Raw genomic sequence first — 19,905 nt, 5'->3', positions numbered from 1 at the left:
TAGGTGGGGTGGAAATTGAGCTCCCTCTCGCACGGAGGACTATTTACCTAAACAATAAGAAATTCTCTGGGAAGGCTGATCCTCAGACTCTAAGGCCCTTGGGGCGGGGTTAGCCAAGCAAAGGGGCGGGCCTGGGCCGTCGCGGAAGTGGGGCGCGCAGAGTCTGTGGCGGGCCCGGATAGTTGGTTCCGGGGCGAGGTGGAGGTCGGCGGGCCAAAGGGTGGGTGTCAGCCCTGAGGGTCTGGCCTGAGATGCGCGCCTAGGAGGTTCCTCCCCTTTACCAGGCAAAGGGTGACGCCGCAAGCAGTCTCATCAGAGTGCAGATTCCCGTCAACTGGGGTCCGGGATCCTGGATCACTACTGGTGTGGGCATCCTAGGCGCGTCGGAACACACTGCGCATGCGCCAGGCGGCAGCCTTTTGCGGAGACAGGAGCTCCTCCTGGCAAGCAAGGACTTAGTTTCGGTTAGTGAAGACTCCGTGCAGTCCTGACGGCGGCCAGCCTCTCCCTTTGCTGCCGCGGCCCGTTTCTGTAATTCGCGATCATTTGGGTGCTGTTCCCGGTGTCCACGTGCCTTGGGCCTACTTGCCCCGCCGCCATGTTGAAGCCGGCGCCCTTCTCCAAGGTGAGCCGGAAGCACTTCTGGGCTTGGGCATCCCGTTGTCCGGGTAACGGGAGCAGCCTCGAGCTGGAGCGTTCTTGGATTTTAATTTTTTGGTGTAAGGAGAACTGAGTTCGTATCACATACCTCCGCCAGTCCCAGAAATAGTACTTTTGGCGAATGTTGGTCTAAGAAGCCGCTGTAGAGGCGCTGGCGAGGGGTGGGGGGCGGGATGCGAAGGAGCCCAAAAACCGGGGTTTGGGCCCAGCCGGGTCTGGGTTTCGCCCGGCCAGTTGCGGCGGCGCAGGATGGGCGGCGTGTGGGACCTGCAGACCGCTCTCGTGCTGGTCGGACTGGGAGGAAGGACGGTGCCGTTAGCCGGGCTGTCATCCTGGCTCAACTGGTAGAGCTCGCTTGCCGGACCCGCGGTCCTGCGCGTAGCCGGCCGGGACTCAGTCTGCGGGCGAGGTGCTGCGCACCAGAGCTGAGGAGCCGTGCCCCCACCCTGGGAACCGACTTGCCACCCTCCCCCTTGCACATCTTTGAATATCTTTACTTCAGGGTCGTGTTTTGTTTTTTCTCTCCAAGACTTCCTGGCTGATGGGGGCTTCGTGGCTCCCGTTGGTTCAGAAGTGTAGTTAGGTCGGTGCTTAGTAAATGTTGGTTAGATTTGAGGCAGGTAAGTCACCAAAGCACAGGATTATCAAATCAGTTCTAAGAATTTACACGGATTAATCAGTGTTTAGTAGGATTTCAAGATAGAATTGTTAAAGGGCATTCCGTGCCCGCCCAAGGGATCGTGATTTAGCTCTTACTATAAATGTCCTGTGTACAAAAACACTTCAGAGAAATGGTTTACCAAATATGTTTGTCTACTTATGTCTTTATAGGTACAAAGAATAGTGATTACCGTACACTGGGAGAAAAGGCAAAGGAAATGCTTTTTATTTTAGGTTGGGCACCTAAACAGAAACTGCGATTTCAGTATGAAGAAGGGAAGGGGAAGAACATGCCGGATGAGAAGACGAAAACTCTTCAGAAGTTCTGAATCAAGAGGAGGTAGGATTTTGACTTTTTTGGTGCCAGGGATGAAAAAGGAGTTTTTTTGTTGCTTGGTACTAACAGGGGCACGTAGCTGCTCTCAAGGGCACATGGGCAGCGTTCACAGAGAATGTTTCTCAGAGAGTACTCTTTGTAATTGTGCCTCTGTGTTCTTTTTAATTTGTGGGGATATAGAGATAGTTATCATTGCTTCAACTGGGTCTTCTTTGGGGATGACTGCCAGGGTTCTGTGTCTAGTCCTAACCTCTCTCCGGACCTCTAATTACCTGCAAAGTGTCAGTGTTTGTATATAAAGTCATCATTGGAGTTCAGTGTAACCCAGTTTGCATGACCTGCTATGTGAAAGTGCTTGACTAACCAGAAGGTACTATCTGATAATGTTAGATTTTACCAGTTGCTTTTCCTGCCTCTTTGAAATGATTATATAGTTTTTCTTTTTAGTTACATTGTTTGTACATTTTAAAATTTACTCCCTTTTATGATAACACTGAGGCAATTCATCAGAAATTTTCTTTTTTTATGGTGATCTGATTACACAGTGATTTTAATTACCATTTTTTTCTTTCCATGATTAGTGAATGAGAGCTATAAGCCTGAGTTTATAGAGCTTAAGAAGTGGCTCAAGGAGAGGAAGTTTGAAGACAAAAACTTGGTACCTGCTTGTTTCCCAGGTAAATCGGGCCTTCGGTTCTCATGACCTTTGTCACATGAGGTATGTGGGCACAGGTGACAGGAAAGCACGGGCAGGACTCGCAGGTGGCACTGTTCCCTCTGGGAGCATGTTTTGTATTGGGTGTCGGACTTTGCCTTGTGGTCGTAACATTTGCCTTGTAGTCGTAACATTTGTGGAGGTGGGTTAACATTTATTTTTACAAGTAAAGTGGCTTGTGAGAGGACTTCCAGAGTGGTGGAATAAAATTGAAAATATAAAAGGGGAATGAAAACAGAAAACTGAGGTGGAGGCAGGGGTCAGGTTGACACTTACAGAAAGGTCACAGCTGTGAAACCTTGCACGCGTCCCGGAGGTGAGCCGCTGCCCTGGCACGCCTTCCAGCAGCCCGGATGGATTTCAGGGGCATTGCCCGAGTCTTAGTGTCTGTGGGCCTCAGGCTACTCAGAGGAAGTGCAGGTGATCCTGGTGCTTGGACTTGAGGGAAAAGTCCTCACCGGGTCCTCCCAGGGAAGACAACCGTGTGACGTGGTGACCGGTGTCCTCGTCGGCACAGTTACGGTGGTGGCACGGGGCTTTTGAAACCATGCAGGCTCACAGGATTATCCCATAGCTCAGGGGAGGGAGGCTCCAAATGGCTGACTCGCTGGCGGTCTCTGGCGTGTGACCTGACACGGGAGTCCCGGGAGGCCATGGCCGCTCCCTACGTGCTGGAGGGGCAGCTGCGTGGCCGGGGCTGTGGCTNGTGTGACGTGGTGACCGGTGTCCTCGTCGGCACAGTTACGGTGGTGGCACGGGGCTTTTGAAACCATGCAGGCTCACAGGATTATCCCATAGCTCAGGGGAGGGAGGCTCCAAATGGCTGACTCGCTGGCGGTCTCTGGCGTGTGACCTGACATGGGAGTCCTGGGAGGCCATGGCCGCTCCCTACGTGCTGGAGGGGCAGCTGCGTGGCCGGGGCTGTGGCTGTCCGCTGCCTGGGCAGAGGGGCTGGGTTCTCTTCTCAGTTTGAGCGGCTGGTGGTGGAAGTTGAATTAATACTCTTTTCTGGAAATTGAGCAGCTTTTCATGGACTTTGGATTAGCAATCTCTTCTGGAACATTCCCTTACAGAAGTCGGGCAGCTTGTGTGGGTGTGTGCCTGCACACACGGTGGCCCAACTCTGTTGTCCAGAAGTGGGCTTAGGTGACCATGGGGAGGCAGGACCACGTGGCTCTTTGAAGGTTGTGGGTCTGTTGTGGCACAGAGGGGACTGCGTGTCGGGGCCCCGACTGACCTTGTCACAGCTCAGGTGCAGGCGTTATACCCAATGGAAGGTTCTTGTCCTGTGCTTCTGAATGCTCCCCTTGGCCACGGAAATGGTTATTCTGGTACCCTCGGGTTACTCAGTGGAGCGTTCTGTGACAGAACGTTCCTGTTTGGTGAGTCAAGGAACGGTTAGTGAAAGCCACCTTCTTGGGTTTTACTGGGTGGAGCTCTTCCCAAGGTGGTCGGGAGAAACTGGCCAGGAGTGGGCGCACGGGGCCCGAGGCCTGCCTACTCCTCCGGTGTCAGTTTGCCTTGGGGAGGGTAGGTTTAAAATTACCAAGCAGGGGTTGACATATGGGCTTTAAATGGAATGCCTGAAAATAAGTAATCCGTTTATAGTTGGGAGCAGTGGAGAGTTACTGTTTTTATTTTTTATTTTTATTTTTTAAAGGTTTTATTTATTTTTTAGAGAGAGGGGAAGGGAGAGAGAAAGAGGGAGAGAACCCTCAAAGTGTGGTTGCCTCTCATGTGCCCCCACTGGGGACCCGACTCACAACCCAGGCATGTGCCCTGACTTCAGAGAGTTACTGTTTTTAGAAGTAGGTACAAGTCTGTCTGGGCCCTTGCAGATTCATAGCCATGGAGGGGCGGAAGCCAATCGGTTTGGCCGTGGTCAGAGCCCCTGGCTGACAGTGAGCTTGGTCAGCTTGGGCTGCTCGAAAAAATCACCGCAGACCGCGGGCTTAACCCGCACTGTGTCTGTCACAGCTCTGCAGGCCGGGACCTGCAGGCTCGTGGTGCAGGCAGGTGAGTGTCCGGCGAGGACCGATTCCTGGTTTGCAGATTGCCGTCCCCTCCCCGTGTCCGCACGTGGTGGTGGAGCACAGGGAACTGGCATGTGCTCGCGTGTCTGTTTTTATGAGGCACTAAACTCCACTTATGAGGACTTCACCGTGACCGATCACTTGTCAAGTCCCCTCACGTTAGGGGTTAGGGCTTCAACGTGTGACTTCGGAGGAGAAGGGGGACACAGACATTTGGTCCCTGATACCTTCTCCAGGTCCTTTATGTATCTTCAGCTCTTCCTCAGTGCGTGTAGAAACTTTTGTGGAATTCTGTCAAAATGTACAAACTTGGGGGGCACTAAGTCTTCGTGTGTGTGGCGGGGCAAGGCGAGGACCCGAAGTTGCAGGCAGGGTTCAGCCTCCAGACTGCCACCTGATCTGTGCTTCAGGAACCGACCCCAGTCGGTCCTCCTGCCACCAGAGCCCTGGGCACAGGGGAGGCCCCAGGCAGATTTGAGGGAGCAGAAAGTTTAAGGCGGTGGGAGTCTCTGGTAAGCTTTACTTTGGTAAGGTCCTAGTGGCCGCTTGCTACCTTGCCTCAGTCCATCCAGGTTATTGTGGTCTGTTTTCTGATCAACGTAGTTTCCACTGTAGTGTGGAAACACAGGTGAAGTATCTTCCAGACTTAGTCCCTATGCCAGGTTCTGGTCACATACAGGGTGGGCAGTTGTGGGTTTGTACTTGTGAGCATGTGAAACAGAGTTTATTCTTATGGTATTGCATATTAATTACTGTATTACATGTATTACAACTGTAAACCCACTTTTGCCCACCCCCGTATATGTTTGGTGATAAATTTCCACTTAAATCTTCATACAAGTCTTTTATGGATGACTCCATGGCGGGGGGTGGGGGTCCTTTTCTTAGTGTTGATTCCAGACAGGGTCTGGCGCATGGGGATGATTGCCCCCACCCTGGGGCACACCCCACAAGTTAGGTTTTTACAACCAGAACCGCGTGTCTGATCAAGTGGGTGCTTCTGGGTGGGGAAGCGAGTGGGGCCTCGTCAGGCAGGGATTCCCTTGTGAACCAAGAGTTCCCAGTAGCCCCGCAGGCTGACCTTTGCTGAGTTGTATTTCCTCCTGGTCGAGAGATAAAAGGTCAAGAGCTATGAATTTGAAGAGATGAGTACTGTAGACCCATGCAATAATTACTGGTCGCGTTGTACGTGTGCCCGCCAGAGAAGCAGCCATCTGACTGCTGCGGGGGCACACAGGGGCAGCCCTCAGATGGCAGCGGTGGTGGGGACCCTGCAACTGTGAGTGCTCTGGCCAAGGCCCTGGCTCGCAGGGGGCCGCTGGCTCTGGGCCCACCCCACCCAGCTTGCCCAGTTAAGGAAAGCACCCAGTCTGTGGGTTGCCTGGGCAGGGAGGGAGGGAGTGGTCTGCAGGCTTTGTGAGACCTGACTGGGCGTTACTGGTCGGTCAGTCAGAGAAGTCTTGAGTCATTATGGGGGGTCCCAAGTCGTTATGGGGAAAGCCGGGTCTAGTAAAAGTGGCGTGAGGCCTCTGACGTCAGGTGGATAAGGGGAGTAGCACCTCGCCCCCCAGGCTGGTAAGGCCCCCGGGAACACAGGTCCACGTAAAGGTCCCTGTGCGAGACCAGCAGAGGATCCGTGGGAAGTCCGTGGTCTTTGGGTCTTGACTCTGAAGCTCACTGCGCCTGCCGGGGTCGCACACCCAGAAGGAGGTCAGGATGTTTTCCAGAAGAGCTGCTGGGTCCTCGGGGTCAGAGGACACAAGACACCCAGCTTCAGCTCCGTGGGATTTTGAAGTTCATTCACGTCTCTTATTCAGAAGGGTGTCTCTGAGCCCTGGGAGCTGAGAGGGTTTACCCCTCCTCTGTCTTTGTGTTCCTAGGTACGGGAAGAGGGCTGATGAGCAGAACGTCCCTGCAGGTGAGAGTTCCTCTCTTATCCTCAAAACCAAGTGTAGGTTTTGCTGCTTCGTTATTGGGGTTTAAATCAAGTGGATTAAAAGTATTTCAGATGTACAGGCATTTTTCTACTTAGTAGACAATTTTAACGCAGTTCTGTCAGTAAAATGCAATTTGCTGCATGCAAGAGACAAACCCCAAGCAGCAGTGCGTAAACGGTAGAAGGTTCTTTTGCCTTCATGTGAACAAGCCTGGGTAGGCCGCCTGGCTGGCGCGGGGACCTGTGGCCACCTGTGGCCCAGGCTCCTCTCTGCCCGCGTCCTTAGAGGGGCCCACACCCTCAGGTCCTCCATGGAGTTCCTGGAGGCAGGGCAGCGGTGCCCTGATTTGTTGGTAGGTGTCGTCTTGTGCCGTCCATGTTATTTTTTAGTGTAAAATGTTTTACTTTTTTAAAAAATTTATTTATCTTTAGAGGGGAAGGGAAGGAGAGAAGGAGAGAAATATCAATGTATGGTTGCCTCTCATGAGTCCCCTTCTGGGAACTGGCCTACAACCCAGGCATGTGCCCTGACTGGGAATCGAACCACGATTGTGTGGTTCGCAGGCCCGTGCTCAATCCACTGTGCTACACCAGCCAGGGCAAAGTGTTTTACTTTTTAATGATTATTTTATTCAATTGCAGTTCTCTGGACTTTTAATTATTTTTATTTATTGAAGTTACTTTCTTCTTAATTTCTTAATTTAATTTATATAAAAGCCAGCCATGTACTTATCTTACTGTAAGGAATGGTAACTTTTAATGTTGTAATTCTGCTATGCTATTTTAAATTAATTTATAATTTTTAATTGCGGCAAAACGTCCATAACGTGAAATTGACCATCTTAAACCGTTTTCAGTGTGCAGCTGTTAAGTGCATTCACGTTGCATAATGTTACTTTTTGAATGGAGATGTAATTCATTCTGTAGAGAATGTGGGGGGGGAGAAATGCACCTCGCGGATGCAGCAGGGAAGGTGGGTTATTTCAGCTAAGATCACGAAATGATAATTGGCAGCTGCTGTATGTGTACTTCAACATACGGCTTTTAGACTTTCTGGAAATTGAGACATATTTTACATATAGTGAAATGCACAGATTTTAAAGATTTTATTTATTTATTTTTAGACAGAAGGGAAGGGACAGAGAGAGAAACACCAATGTGTCCTTAGCTCTCGTGCGCCCTGCACCAGGCAGCCTGGCCCACCAGCCAGGCATGAGCCCTGACCAGGAATCAGACCAGTGAGCCTTTGGTTTGCAGGCCAGCACTCAGTCCACTGAGCCACACCAGCCAGGGCAGAATGCACAGATTTGAAGTATCCAGTTTGATGAGTTTTGATGATGAAGATATTTACCAAAGATACAGCATGTTTTGTCAAGTGGTTCTTTACGAATCAAAAGCCATGGCTGTCAGGACAGGAAGGGACGGTAGTGATCCCCCAGCTTGGTCTGGATTCACAGACATGGAGCCCAGCCGGTGTTCGGCTGAAATCTTTACCTTTGGTGCCCGTTACAACGGAAGCAGGACCTTACATCTGGTTTCTCAGTGCTTCGTTCCTGGTGTCAGTTACCTGGCGTCTTAATTTTCTTCCTGTGTTTCTATCTCAGTGGGAGGAACTGAAAAACTGTCCCTTTGCAGTTGGTGAAACGAGGCCCTGTCCTCAGCTGGGGCACCAGCTCCATGGGGAGGAGGCCGCGGCCTGGCCTGGTCACCACAGACATGGGGCCCCGGATGGCGCTTTGGGTGGCTTCTGTCTGTTTCCCGAAGGCAGCACGGTTTCTGGGCCTGGGAAAGCGAAGGGGCAGTTTGATTGGAGCTGTCCGAGTGTTTCCACTTTCCTTCCTGGTGAAAGGTTGGCTGGCGGTGGGTGTCAGTCCCATCAATGACCCTTCATTCCCTTGGGGGTCATAGGGCCTGCATGGGAGCATCTCACCTCTACCTGCCGACTCGGGCACGGGGTCAGTCTGCTGGGGGCCCCGTAGGGGTCTGAGGTTGGGTTTTCTGGGCTCGGAGGACAGGATGGCAGAAAGGGGGCTTGATGAGACGCGTGCTCACAGGCCGTTCCCAGAGCATGGGCGTGCTAAACTGGACTTTCTCTTTTGGTAAGGAGGGACAGGTGATTCTGTCGTTGCCTGAGAGTTGCCTGCTCACCACGGACACAGTGATAAGGAGCTACTTAGGGGCATACGTCGCTAAGTAAGTGGCCGCACACATGCTTATCTGGTGCCCCCGCTTCTCCTTTCATGTCTGTGTCGTCAGCAGATCTGTCCCCTAAGCCAGAGTTCACGAGAACCCAGCCCCTCTGCAGAGCTGGGACCCGCAATGATGCAGAAGGTCTCCCCCGTGTTCCGTGAAGCTCATTGTAAACAGCGTCTCAGAGGTTTCAACAGGCCGCCTGGGAGGTGGGCTCTCGTCCTGACCTGTCACAGAAAGTAGAGATTGGATGGGTAGTGGAGGGCCCTCACGGACTGTTCTCTGTTGTCATGGAGCTGGACGAATACTGATTACTCTTTTGTTTTTACCTATTGTAGTTGCTTGAGTTTTCTTTCAACTCTGAAGAGCTGTTGACATCATTAAAGAGCTAGTTTTATTTAGGCACGAAGGGAGGAGGCCCCGTTGGAGTGAAGAACTCCTCCCTGGCCCCTGCTGTAGTGGGCCTCGTTCGGGGACTGTCTGAGGACAGAGCGTGTGACATCCTCAATGGAAGGGCTTTCTGAATTGTGAGGGTTGCAAGATCGCATTGTGTTTTAACCCAGGCTAAGTTCTGGGTGCGCCCACCCCCGACCCCACCTTGCCTTGTAGGAGGCCGGGCGCATCTCTGTTGGCCTGAGCAGAGGCAAGGATGCCCTTAGTGTTAGTATTTTCTGAGCTGCTCTGAAATTTTGAGTAGACTGTATGGTAACATAGGAATCTGGGCTTTGAAGGATTAATGTGAACTTTCTAAATACATTCTTGCAGCATGAGATATTTTGGGGAACAGATGGAAATACTGCTGTGTATAATTTGCAGTAGAGATGGTAAGTTAGGATTAGAATTAAAATAGCCCCATGTACCCAGTGGATGGGCCAGGTCTAGGTTCTTTCCATCAGTCTCCCCTGCCCCCCCATCCCATCCACCACATTTTATAGCAACATCTGAGTAACACAAGTGACTTCCACCAAAAGCTTTAAGAGCAGAGAGCCAAGCTGGAAGCAAAGAGGTGTTTTGCAGAAAGGAATCCCTTGCAAACAAAGCTGGGACTCAGGTTAGTGAGATTGTCCTTGTGTCGATGGATGTGACTTCAGAGAGGAAGCCAGAGAGGAAGCCTGGACAAGGAAGACTGGCCCACGCATGAAGGAAGCGGGGCAAGGAGTGGTCGTGGCCCAGCCCTGCTGGGAGCCAAACAAACCACGAGGAGGTCTGTACCTTCCAGTGAGAGCAACTCCTTCACTCTGGCTTTCAATTTTTAAAGGTGGCAGCCTCCTCTGTCTCCTCTGCTGGCTCTGTGCACCTTCCTAGTCGCAGAAAAGCACGCTGGGGGCCGGTCCCCCTGGAAGCCTTACCTGGAGATTTTACCGAAGGCCTACACCTGCCCTGTTTGTTTGGAGCCGGAGGTGGTGGACCTCCTCCCCAGGCCCCTGAGAGCGAAGGCCCAGGAGCAGAGAGCCCGCGTGCAGCAGTTGTTTGCATCCTCCAGAGGCTTCTTCTCCTCCCTGCAGCCTCTGTTCTCTGAGGCCGTGGAGAGCATCTTCAGCTACAGCGCCTTCCTGTGGGCCTGGGGCACCGTCAACACCCGGGCCGTGTACCTGGCGCATGGGCGGAGGCCGTGCCTCTCTGCAGAGCCAGACACCTGCGCACTCGCCCCCTACCTGGATCTGCTGAATCACAGCCCCACCGTCCAGGTGAGACATGACGAGGGCACACATGTCCTGTTTTCTGTGGGAAGGACTCTGACGTGTAGAACCTGTGACCTAGAATGTGAGCAGAACCACAGGGCAGGGTGCAGCTGGCTTTAGGTGGCTCTGCCTGCTGTCTGTCTGTGCTCCTGTCTTTCCTCCCAGCCCCTAGTTTCCTCCTGGCATCCTCCTCCTCTGCCCACTCTCCCCTGCCAGCTTGTCCTGTTCCCTTTCACCCTGGCGTTGCTGTCAGCATTCATCTGTGCTGTACTCACGGGTCAACGTGGGCATCTGGCCCCTGTGAGCTCTGCCGTCATAGAGGACGGGCACTTGTCCTTGCTCCTCTGTGTAACCTCAGGGCTCACGCAGGGCCTGCCACGCAGCAGGCATCCTATAAGCCTTCACTGAACAGGTAGCTGGCGTGCAGAGTAGGAGTCTGGGAAGCATGAAAGCATCCCACCGAGGGCAGGGACAGCCTCCTGTCCCCCAGGCCTGCCTCCGGCACAGGAGGGGCTTCCTCCTGTGGGCCTGAGGGGTAGAGGTTGGCTGTGGGGGCGGGGTGTCTGTGTGTGGGTACTCCTGTACCCACCCAGGGTGCCCGCAGAGGCACCCTGGCTAGAACCTGTGCTCATCTGTTCCCTTCATGCCCCATACCACCCTGAGAAGTCTCTGACACCCTGTTAGCCCATCGCCATTGGAGGAGAGCTGGGGGATGCCCCGACTGTGCCTTCCGGGGCCAGGACAGTCTTCTCCTTGTCTGCTTGTCCCTTCTGTAGAAAGCCGTGCCTCTAACAACCTGGAGCGAAGGAGGCCAAATCCAGGAGGCTGTTTCTTTATTTGGTGTGGCTTTATTTTTACGGGGCCGTCAGTGCATGCATGCCTAGACCAGTCGTTCTACAGTTGAGTGCAGGGTACTGCCTGCTGCAGCCGGGGGAGGGGGTTCGAGGGTCCTGGCTGGGCCCAGGGTGTTTACTCTCTGGCCCTTTATGGCAGAAGATGGCCGTGCCCCCGTCCAGAGTGTGTGGCAGCTGGCTCTTAGCCCTGGGCTGTTGTCAATGCTGCAAAGTGGGGCTTTTGGCCGGCAGCTCACCCTTGCCTAGCTGGGATCTGCTGCTAAGTAAGTAAGTAAGGCCTGACCACAAGTCTTCTGCTCTCACCAGGTAGTCCCCGAGCTGGCGGGGAAGGCTCCCCACCTGGTTGATCGCTCTGTGAGCCAGACTAGCTGCCCGCACTGGGCCCTCAGCCTCCCAGGCCTCACCTCCCGACCACCCTCGAAGTCACTCAAACAGGCAAATTGTGTCCTTCCATTGAACTCAGGGAACCGGTGGCCTGTCACTATGAAGCCTGCCTCCGATGGCTCCCGCTGATGACTGCTCCCAAGAGCAGCCTTGTGTGGCTTGCCCAGCCCTTCCCCGCCCGGCCCTTCCCCGCCTGGCTGTCTATGGGCCGAGGTCTGGTGTCAGGGGTCCCGCGTTCACCCATCCCTGGAACCTGGCAGGACTCCTTCCCCCAGGGGGTGAGTGGGGTGAACTCGAGAGCCCACAGTGGGGACAGGCACTGTTCCCACTGTGGGTCAAGTTGGTGGCGAGTGGAAGGGGCACCCGGCTTAAGTCAGTGCAGTGACTTAGTCTTTTTAGTGTTGTGTTTTGCTTTAAAAAGCTTTACCAGATTTTTCTTTATAGGTAAACGCGGCATTTAATGAGGAGACTCGCTGTTACGAGCTCCGAACCGGCTCACGCTGGAGGCCGCGCGAAGAGGTGCTCATCTGCTACGGCCCCCATGACAACCAGCGGCTGCTCCTGGAGTACGGCTTCGTGCCCCCCCGCAACCCCCACGCCTGTGTGCACGTCACCCAAGGTGGGGGCTCTCTCGTCACTAGATGGTAGACGTCTGTCCCCATCCAAGATGGGGGGAGTTTTAACAAAAAGGGCAAACCTTAAAGTGCCTGTCATTTGCTCTCTCCTAGGCAGTAGTAGCCTGACTCTTACTGACCATATAGTTGCACTAAGAACAACGAGGTTTGGTTGATACTGGCGATAAGAGGAGCCGGGAAGAGTTTTACTGCGAGGTCGGGTAGCGGAGTGGAAGGAAAGGAGAGGTGCTGAGGGAGTTAATGTCCTGACAGAAGGAGGGGAAGTTTTGTAATGAGACATTTCCCTGTCACTAGAGATACAGTAGGGTTAAAAAGCAACAAAGAATAGGTATTTATTAAGCACCTATTGTATATAAAGCACTGTGTTAACCACAGAGATAAATACATAACAGTCTTCGATTTGGGGTTTAGTGCCACAATGAAATAATGATTTTTTCCCCTTTTATTGGTGCCCTGACCAGGGATTGAACCTACAACCTTGGTATATCGGGTCGATGCTCTAGCCAACTGAGCTTTCCAGCCAGGGCTGAAGTATTGGTTTTATTTATGTTCTTTTGTGACCTGTTAACTAGCCATCATCATTGATAGGGCTATTTTTTTAATTAAAAAAATTTTTTTTATTTACTAGTTTTTTTGAGAGAGACATCGACTTGTTCTACTTATTTAAGCGTTCATTGGTCGCTTCTTGTATGTCCCCTGACTGGGGATTGAACCTGCAACCTTGGTGGATCAGGACGATGCTCTAACCAACCAAGTCGTCTAGCCAGGGCTTGGTATGGCTATTTTTTAAGGTAGTAATTTAGGTACTAAATTTATGCAGTGGAAACCCCAAATACGGTGTGAAAACCAGTCCATAGTAGACTGAGCCGCCCTTCTCCTGAAGCAGCAGGGGACAGTTTCCTAGGCCAGAAGAAATGGCCAGACTTACCGAGTGTATGATCTGGGGCAGTTTTAATGTGAGTTCTAGTGGAGATAGAAATTTGGTCGAGGTCGTAGCGCTCCAGGCTCGGGGCAGAGCATCATGCTGTTTACAAAGACACACTAGGAAAGCAGAGCCGAGGCCTCGCTGGGCGTCTCAGGAACCTGGCTCAGGAGCAGCCTCCGCGCGTCAGAAAGAGTGTATGTGACACCAGCGGCCGTGAACCTTTATGTGCTAGCTATTATTACATTTAAAAAGCAAAAGCAAATATCAAAAGGCCATTTAAAAATAGAAAAATCCCTCGTGACCCTATTACCCGAAACAGCTTTGTTAATTTTTGCATATTCACTGTCAGGTCGGCCGAAGTTCCGGGCGCCCCGACCGACCGCTGTGAATGCTGGCTTTCAGGGGCTCGGCGCTGTGGGCGGCTCCTTGTCCTGGGCAGAGCCTGCGCCTGTGTCGGGGGCGTTCCGCAGTCGTGCCGGGGCCTCCACTGCCTGCTTCTGCCGGTCGCTTTGCCTAGTGCGAGTGTGAGCTGGTGTGGCCGTTTGGCCCTCCACCTTGGGGTTCTTGTGGCTTTTCTAGGACAGGTAACGGTCTCATGGAGTTGGACTTGGATAGGTTTTGGGGTTTTTTTGGTGTGAATTAAGTAAAACCGTTTACATGTGTTTTGATTGCCAGTGGGAGGGAAAGTAAGCCAAGAAGCAAAGGTTTGTATCTTTGTCTGAATTACACCCTAAATCTCAGTCTGATTTTTCATGTAGATGTGCTTGTTAAGTATATTCCAGCAGCAGATAAACAGATGGACAGGAAGATCTCTATTTTAAAGGATCACGACTTTACAGAGTAAGTGTTTTCCTCCCTGGAACTGCTCCATCAGATGTGACGACAGAGTCGAGGGTCAGCGTTTCCGTAGGGACGAGACGCCTTTGGCTCTCGCGTGTTGACGGGGGTGTTTGTTGAGTGGGAGCTGTGTGCAGTGACTTGTGCTCATCGTTGTGGGGCACACCGGTGTGTAAGGTCATCGTTGGGAAACTTTTTCAGGGACATAAGACACCAGCTTGAGATGCGGAGCTGTTGTCCCGGAGGAGAGCGCTGTGTGTGTTGGTGGGTGGCCCAGCACCAGCTTGTGTCTCGCATGTGGTGAGGCAGGCCGGCCCTCCGCCCCCGGCTGCCGTGGTGCAGGCCCCTGGAACGGGGGTGGCCGGGTGACCCCACACACCTGGGGCAAACAGGGCTCAGGCGCTCCCTGTCAGACTTGCCTCCATAGGTGACATTGTGCCGTGAGTGACCTAGTGTGGGGCTCCCAGCTGTGGGGCGGCGGTGGTTGGGACCCCAGGGCCATCCAGACTCTGCCATTCACCTTGCTGCCACCTGTGGCACTGGCCCTCCTGTGGGGACCCCTCATCCAAGTGCAGCCGCTTACTGAAGTGATTTGGAAGGTAGCCATTTACTTCTGAGTTTAACATGAGACTTTGCTGTTACTCAGGCTTTGTTAGTAAGTGTTTGCAGACTTGTTTTTGTCTTTTGTCTCTGTGACCCCGATCACAGGTTATGTAGCGCTTGGTAGGCGAATTAGAAAAACCGTTCGCTCTTCAGCCATTTGCCGTGGAGTACTGAGTGATGGACCTGTCCTTGTTTTTCTGCTTTAGAAATCTGACGTTTGGATGGGATGGACCATCTTGGAGGCTACTCACCGCTCTTAAGCTGCTGTGTCTGCAAGCTGAAGAATTGTGAGTTCCGCGTGTGATGGTCACGAGCTGTGGCCGCCATCTGGGACGCCCCGGTGTTGGTGGGGTTGCCCATACCCTCTGTCACTCGCCTGTGGGTGGGGGTTTCACCACTTCTGGAATTCTGGTTTTAGCACCCTAATCAGAGTGCACGGTCCAAGAACAGTTTAGTCCCCACTCAGATACTCCCCTCGCTGACCTGCGGCTCCTCGTTGAGGGCAGACCGTCAGCAGCGTGGCCACTGTGCTGTCCACGGCACAGTCTGAGAACTGGGCTTCTCCCTGGAGCCAGCAGAGCTCCTGACCCAGGGCAGATCCTGATCCCTGGGGTGGAGGAGAGGCCCGGAAGTGTTCATGGGGGCAGGTAGGGTAGCCCCTGGTGGAGACTCGTCCTGGTCGGACTCCTGGTCCTTCCCCAGCACGGAGCTCCTTCAGCCTGGGGTTGTCCAGCAGCAGGGGAGCAGCTCACCATGTAGCAGAAGCTCAGGGGGAACTGCGGGCAGGGGGACTTCCTGAAGGGGGTGAGGCATCCCGAGTTGGGGGGGGGTGAGATAATGCCGGAGACTGGCCTCCGCACCAGGCCTGTGGGCGGGGGTGCCCACTCCGGGCTGCCTCTCATGCTGTGGTGTTGCTCCCTTTTCTTCTGTGGGGACTTGTGAGAAAAGTCGTCCCTGGTCTCCGCCCCGGAAACGGTCGTGTGCATCCTCGGCAGTCACCCCTGTGCCTGCGGAGTCCCTCTCCCTGTTGTTCACTAGACCTTCGGGCCTACTGGCCGGCCATCGACATTGCAGCCTCGCCCGGCTGCGTCTTGCCTCCCTCCTCCTCTTTCTTTGCCTCCTTTTCCCGGCCCACTCTGCTGACTTCCGTGTGCACCCACGTCAGTGTCCTTAACTCCTTGGAGAAGGAGTGAGTCCTGCTCAGCCAGTCGGCCCCACTGCGGTACCACGGCTGCACGTTTCTGGGGGCCGTGTCGTGGTCACCGTCCTCCCTCGGCCTCGTTTCTCCCTGTCCAGCTGTGGCAGGAAAAGCACCTTCTTGGGGTTCCGCCTGGTGCCTGTTGGCCTGTGCCCTTTCTGCCCTGTGTCACTTTGTCAGTGGGGGTGGGCACTCTGCTGTCCGCACTCTGTCTCTTTGTGTCTAACATGACACAGTGGTGCTTTCTCTGCTGGAAACTGCGAGGGTTAAATTAAATAGTGGTTTTGTGTAGAACACTGTGCCTGGCACACGGCTTCCTCCCTTCCTTTCCTGAGAAGTCACACATTGCTGAAGTTTCGGCCATCATCCCTCAAGCTGAAGACGCCTGAGACTATTTCCTGTGGGGCTTTCAGCGGTTCTGCATTTCTGAGCGCCTTCTGTCTACTTCCACTGGGACACTGTCGCAGTCACCTGCCATCCCCCTTCTGGGCCACTCCCTCTTGAGGTTCTGCATTTGCAGCCTCTACCTCCACCCTTCCTCCCACTCCTCTTCTCCCCAGTGTCTGGAGTCGGCCCTGCCACCTCGGGCTCAGCGTCCTGCTCTGGCTCCCCGGTGCCTGCCCACTGGGCACCTCCTCCGAACGTCCCTGGTAACCTGCGTGGGGAGGAGGCACCACCGCCAATTCCACTTTCCATCATAGAGCTTCTTGCTTGTGGAGCTCGTTCCCTTCAGGTTGCCATCTTTCAGGAGAGACTGTCACTTAAAGAAAAGGAGAAATCTGCTTTTTTGCCTCTTAGTCCTTTTGGCTGTGGACTCACCTTCCTGTTCCGTCTCCCGCTCTGTCCCCCTGCTCGGTGGATGGGGCCCTGCTCACTGACATGCTGGAGCGGACGCAGGGTGGCGGCGTGGGGAAGGGAGTGCCGGTCCTGCTGCTCGCCCTCCGCGGTCCTTCTGCAGGCCCGTCAGCCTCAACGCCGCCTGCAGGGCCTGGGCTGGGGCGGTCTGGCTGTGGGCGAGTTGGTTTTGTTATGGAAAATCAGGGCGGGCTGTGGGGGTGGGGGGTGGGGAGGGGTGGACAGGTGGCACTGAGGTGTAAAAGTCGTCTGTTTTATTTTGGTTCTAGTCCTTGCTGGAAGAAAGTATTTTTTGGAGAAAGAGTTTCAGATATAAATGAAAAGACGAGTCTGGACGTAGCCCAGAAACTGTGCCGTCATTTCATAGAGGAGACGAACGCCATGCTTCAGAAGGTGCGTTTCCGTGACTTTGCATGTTTTCCTTGAAGAAGGGTGCTGGCACATGAGTTGCTTGTTCGGACTTGCTGGGGCGGGGGGGCGGTGCCCCTTCTCAGGGCGCTGTTTAATGCCTTGGTTCTGGGGGCGCCAGTGTGATGTTTTTCAGTGTTAACGTTATGTCTGAACCTTTTATTTTATTAGTATTTTTTTCTTGGCAATTTCTTATTTAAAAATATTTTTAGTGTATTTTGCCATTACCATTTATCCCCCTCTATAACCTCATGCATGTGCCCCACCCTGAAATCACCACACTTGTCTTTGTCCATGATCCCTTGAACCTTTTAATAGATAAAATCATTGAATGAATTATTGGTAGTAGATTTTGAAGTACTGTTTCCCTTTCATTTTTATTTAGTAAATGTTATAATTAAATGAGCCATCAGCTTGTTTGAATGAGACGTTACTGGGATTTAAAAAACTGTAACGAATCTGGAAGACAGCATTGTGCTAAGTGAAGTAAACCAGAATGCAGGAAAGACGAATGTTGTGTGGTCCCACTTCCATGAGATGCCTGGAGCGGCAAGCTCGTGGGGACAGGCAGGGCGGGGGCGGGGGCGGGGGCGGGGCCTGGGGGCCGGGGTGGCGGGACTTAGCGTGTAGTGCGGGTTGGGTTCGGAGTTGGTGTTCGCGGTGAGGAAACAGTTCCAGTGATGATTGCATGGCACTGTGGACATACGCCATATATCCTATTATAATAAAACATTTAAAACACGACTTCCAGGTTTCTCAGATGAAAGCTAGAGAAACGGCTTTGGCAGCCCAGCTCACGTTGGTTGAGACCCTGTGGACGGAGGAGCTCAAGGTTCTGCGGGCGTCTGCTGAGACCCTACACCACCCACAGGCGGCTCTGACGTAGCTCCCGGTGCCCGAGCTCGGCTCCTGCGGGGGCGTGGCTCCTCGATCATTTTTACCCGGAGGCTTGTTTTTTACGAAATCATGCACACTCAGCATCTGGTTTCTATTAAACGTGGAGATGCTCACTCCTCTGCCTCTTTGTTCTTTGTGGGGCTGAGTGGTGGCCGCTCCAGGGACCAGGGTGGACGTCTGTGGGGCAGGAGGGTCTGGGGCTCTGTCCTTGAGGGGGGCGCACTGATTGATGTCTTCTAATCTCAAAGTCAACAGTGGTCCTGACGGGTGGTCTGCAGACCGAACTGGGCTGGATGTGGGGAAGCTTGGGAGCCGGAGGCAGCCGGGCTCTGCGGGTGGGTGGCCTGCCTTTCCCCGGGCGGTCAGTTGCCGGTCCTGCCTACGCAGCAGCGAAAGGGCGAGAGTGGCCTCCTGTTGTGCGTGCTCGACGCTGTCAGGGTTAGGGGTGCCCGGTGGTGGGTGGCTTTGGCACGGGGAGTGCCCGGCTGCTCTGAGCTGAGTAAACCACCTCGAACTTCCCACCCTTGATGTCCCAGACGAGCTTGAGCGTGGGCAGGAAGGGTGGTTCCCCGGTGCTCCAGCCCAGGCATCCCCGCCCAGCAGAGGGGCAGAGGGGCTGGCACTGGGGCAGCAGAGGCCCAGGGGATGCCACCCCCCACCCCTGGCTCACCACTCTCTTGAGAACCAGGGCACTAGGGACCGACTGTCTGCACTGGCTGTGACGTTTGTGAGTAGAACGTTAATCACTGCTACACCCAGGAGGAGTGGGGCCTTGCCATCCGGCTGTTCGCAGTTTCCCAGGACGGGTTCGAGTCTTATTCTGTCCCTTCAGGGTGGCATTGGGAGGATCAGGAGAGAAATTCTTGTGCTCAGTGACCATGGAGAATGACCAAGAGTCTACCTTCTAAAAAAAACTACGAAAGTATTTTAGGCCGTTGACTTGCCTCTGAGTGTGATTGGATATCAAGTATGCTCTAAATAGTACTTTTGAGATCCTGGCTCTGGATTTATACTTGTGACAGTGTTTTCATGCCTGTCAACATTTGGGACAACCAGGGGCAGGGGGGTGGGGGTCGGAGCAGGTATCGAATGATACTACAGGTGCTCATTATAGAAACGTTATTGAAAGACAGGACAGTAGCATTAAGCATCAGTGTGACTGGGCGAGGGCCCTCCTGTGCAGGGCCGTTGAACCCCGTAGTCACCGTTTCACAGGAAGAGGTGAGTTGTCTAAGATTGCACACTCGGCACCATGGGGTGGAAAGGCCACTCATCCCGCCCTCTGCAGGGCCTCTGTGTCCAGCGCTGTGTGTCTTTGTCCAGGACTCACCGTGCCGTCCTCACTCGGGGACAGAGTTCACGGTCCTGTGCTGTCATCCTGACTCTCAGCTGGCGCTGTACTCATGGGAAGTGGTACTACTTCAAGCCTCCAGCGAGTGTTAGGGAGCACTGCTGGTCTTGTTGGGGGGCAGGTCAGAGGAGTGGCGTTGCTCTCCCTGTCCCGCAATGGGAAAGTCCCCATCGAAAGCGTGGTGGGAGCCCTGCCTGCCAGAGAGCAACCTTCTGCTTACTTCTGCCCCAGCACCTGGCCAGCTCGTCCTCACCGGGCGGCTGCTGGCTGGGAAAGGCCAGAGTGGGCGCAGGCGCAGTGCGGCCTGTGCCGGGGCAGAAGGGGCTCTTGCTTGGGGAGTGAGGGCCTTGCCCCTGCCCTGTGGACACAACTACGTGGTCCGCCAGTCCTCACGTGGGCGCATGGAGGTAGGTGTTTCAGGAGCCTTCTGGGGACACGTTTGGGGTTCCCAGGAAGAGGGCGTTTCCCCTAAATGAGCTCCTGGCCTCTTGCCTCCAAAGCAGAGCCCGTCTAACTGCTGATTGGGGAAGACGGCCTGGCTGGCTGTGTGGTTCTTCCAGGGTTATTCCTGGGCTCTGTCCTGTTCGGGCCTCCCTGCGTCGGGAGCCCAGCCCAGCCCGGCCAGCGCCGGCAGGCCTTGGGCTGTCTGCTTGGACTTGGGTTCGTGTAGGTACACTGACCTAAAGCCACTGTCCCATCCTGATCTCTGCCCTTGCTTTGATTTTGTGCCCTGTTCAGAACCGGG

At 53.9% G+C, this 19,905-nt stretch overlaps 1 protein-coding gene across 7 annotated transcripts; it reads left to right on the top strand.

The window, feature by feature from the left end:
- Positions 1-201: 201 nt before the first annotated feature.
- On the top strand, positions 202-17,928 carry SETD4 (SET domain containing 4). Of its 7 annotated transcripts, none has more exons than XM_037040606.1 (11): positions 202-625; positions 1,555-1,660; positions 2,239-2,334; positions 6,286-6,323; positions 8,446-8,534; positions 9,790-10,219; positions 11,896-12,070; positions 13,770-13,851; positions 14,658-14,738; positions 16,774-16,897; positions 17,664-17,928. In XM_037040606.1, exons 1-11 carry the CDS (start codon positions 599-601, stop codon positions 17,796-17,798), a joined length of 1,383 nt encoding a protein of 460 aa, XP_036896501.1. In that variant the 5' UTR covers positions 202-598; the 3' UTR covers positions 17,799-17,928. The 7 variants fall into 7 exon arrangements, with proteins under 7 accessions (XP_036896501.1, XP_036896502.1, XP_036896504.1 ...); XM_037040607.1 differs by having other exon boundaries at positions 1,492-1,660; XM_037040609.1 differs by lacking the exon at positions 202-625 and adding an exon at positions 655-719 and having other exon boundaries at positions 1,492-1,660.
- Positions 17,929-19,905: the final 1,977 nt, after the last annotated feature.

The sequence above is a fragment of the Sturnira hondurensis genome, unplaced genomic scaffold (genome assembly GCF_014824575.4).
Source record: "Sturnira hondurensis isolate 20B ecotype Veracruz unplaced genomic scaffold, ASM1482457v3 Scaffold0002640, whole genome shotgun sequence".
NCBI classification, from domain to species: Eukaryota; Metazoa; Chordata; class Mammalia; order Chiroptera; family Phyllostomidae; genus Sturnira; species Sturnira hondurensis.
This window is presented reverse-complemented; position numbering and strand designations above follow the sequence as displayed.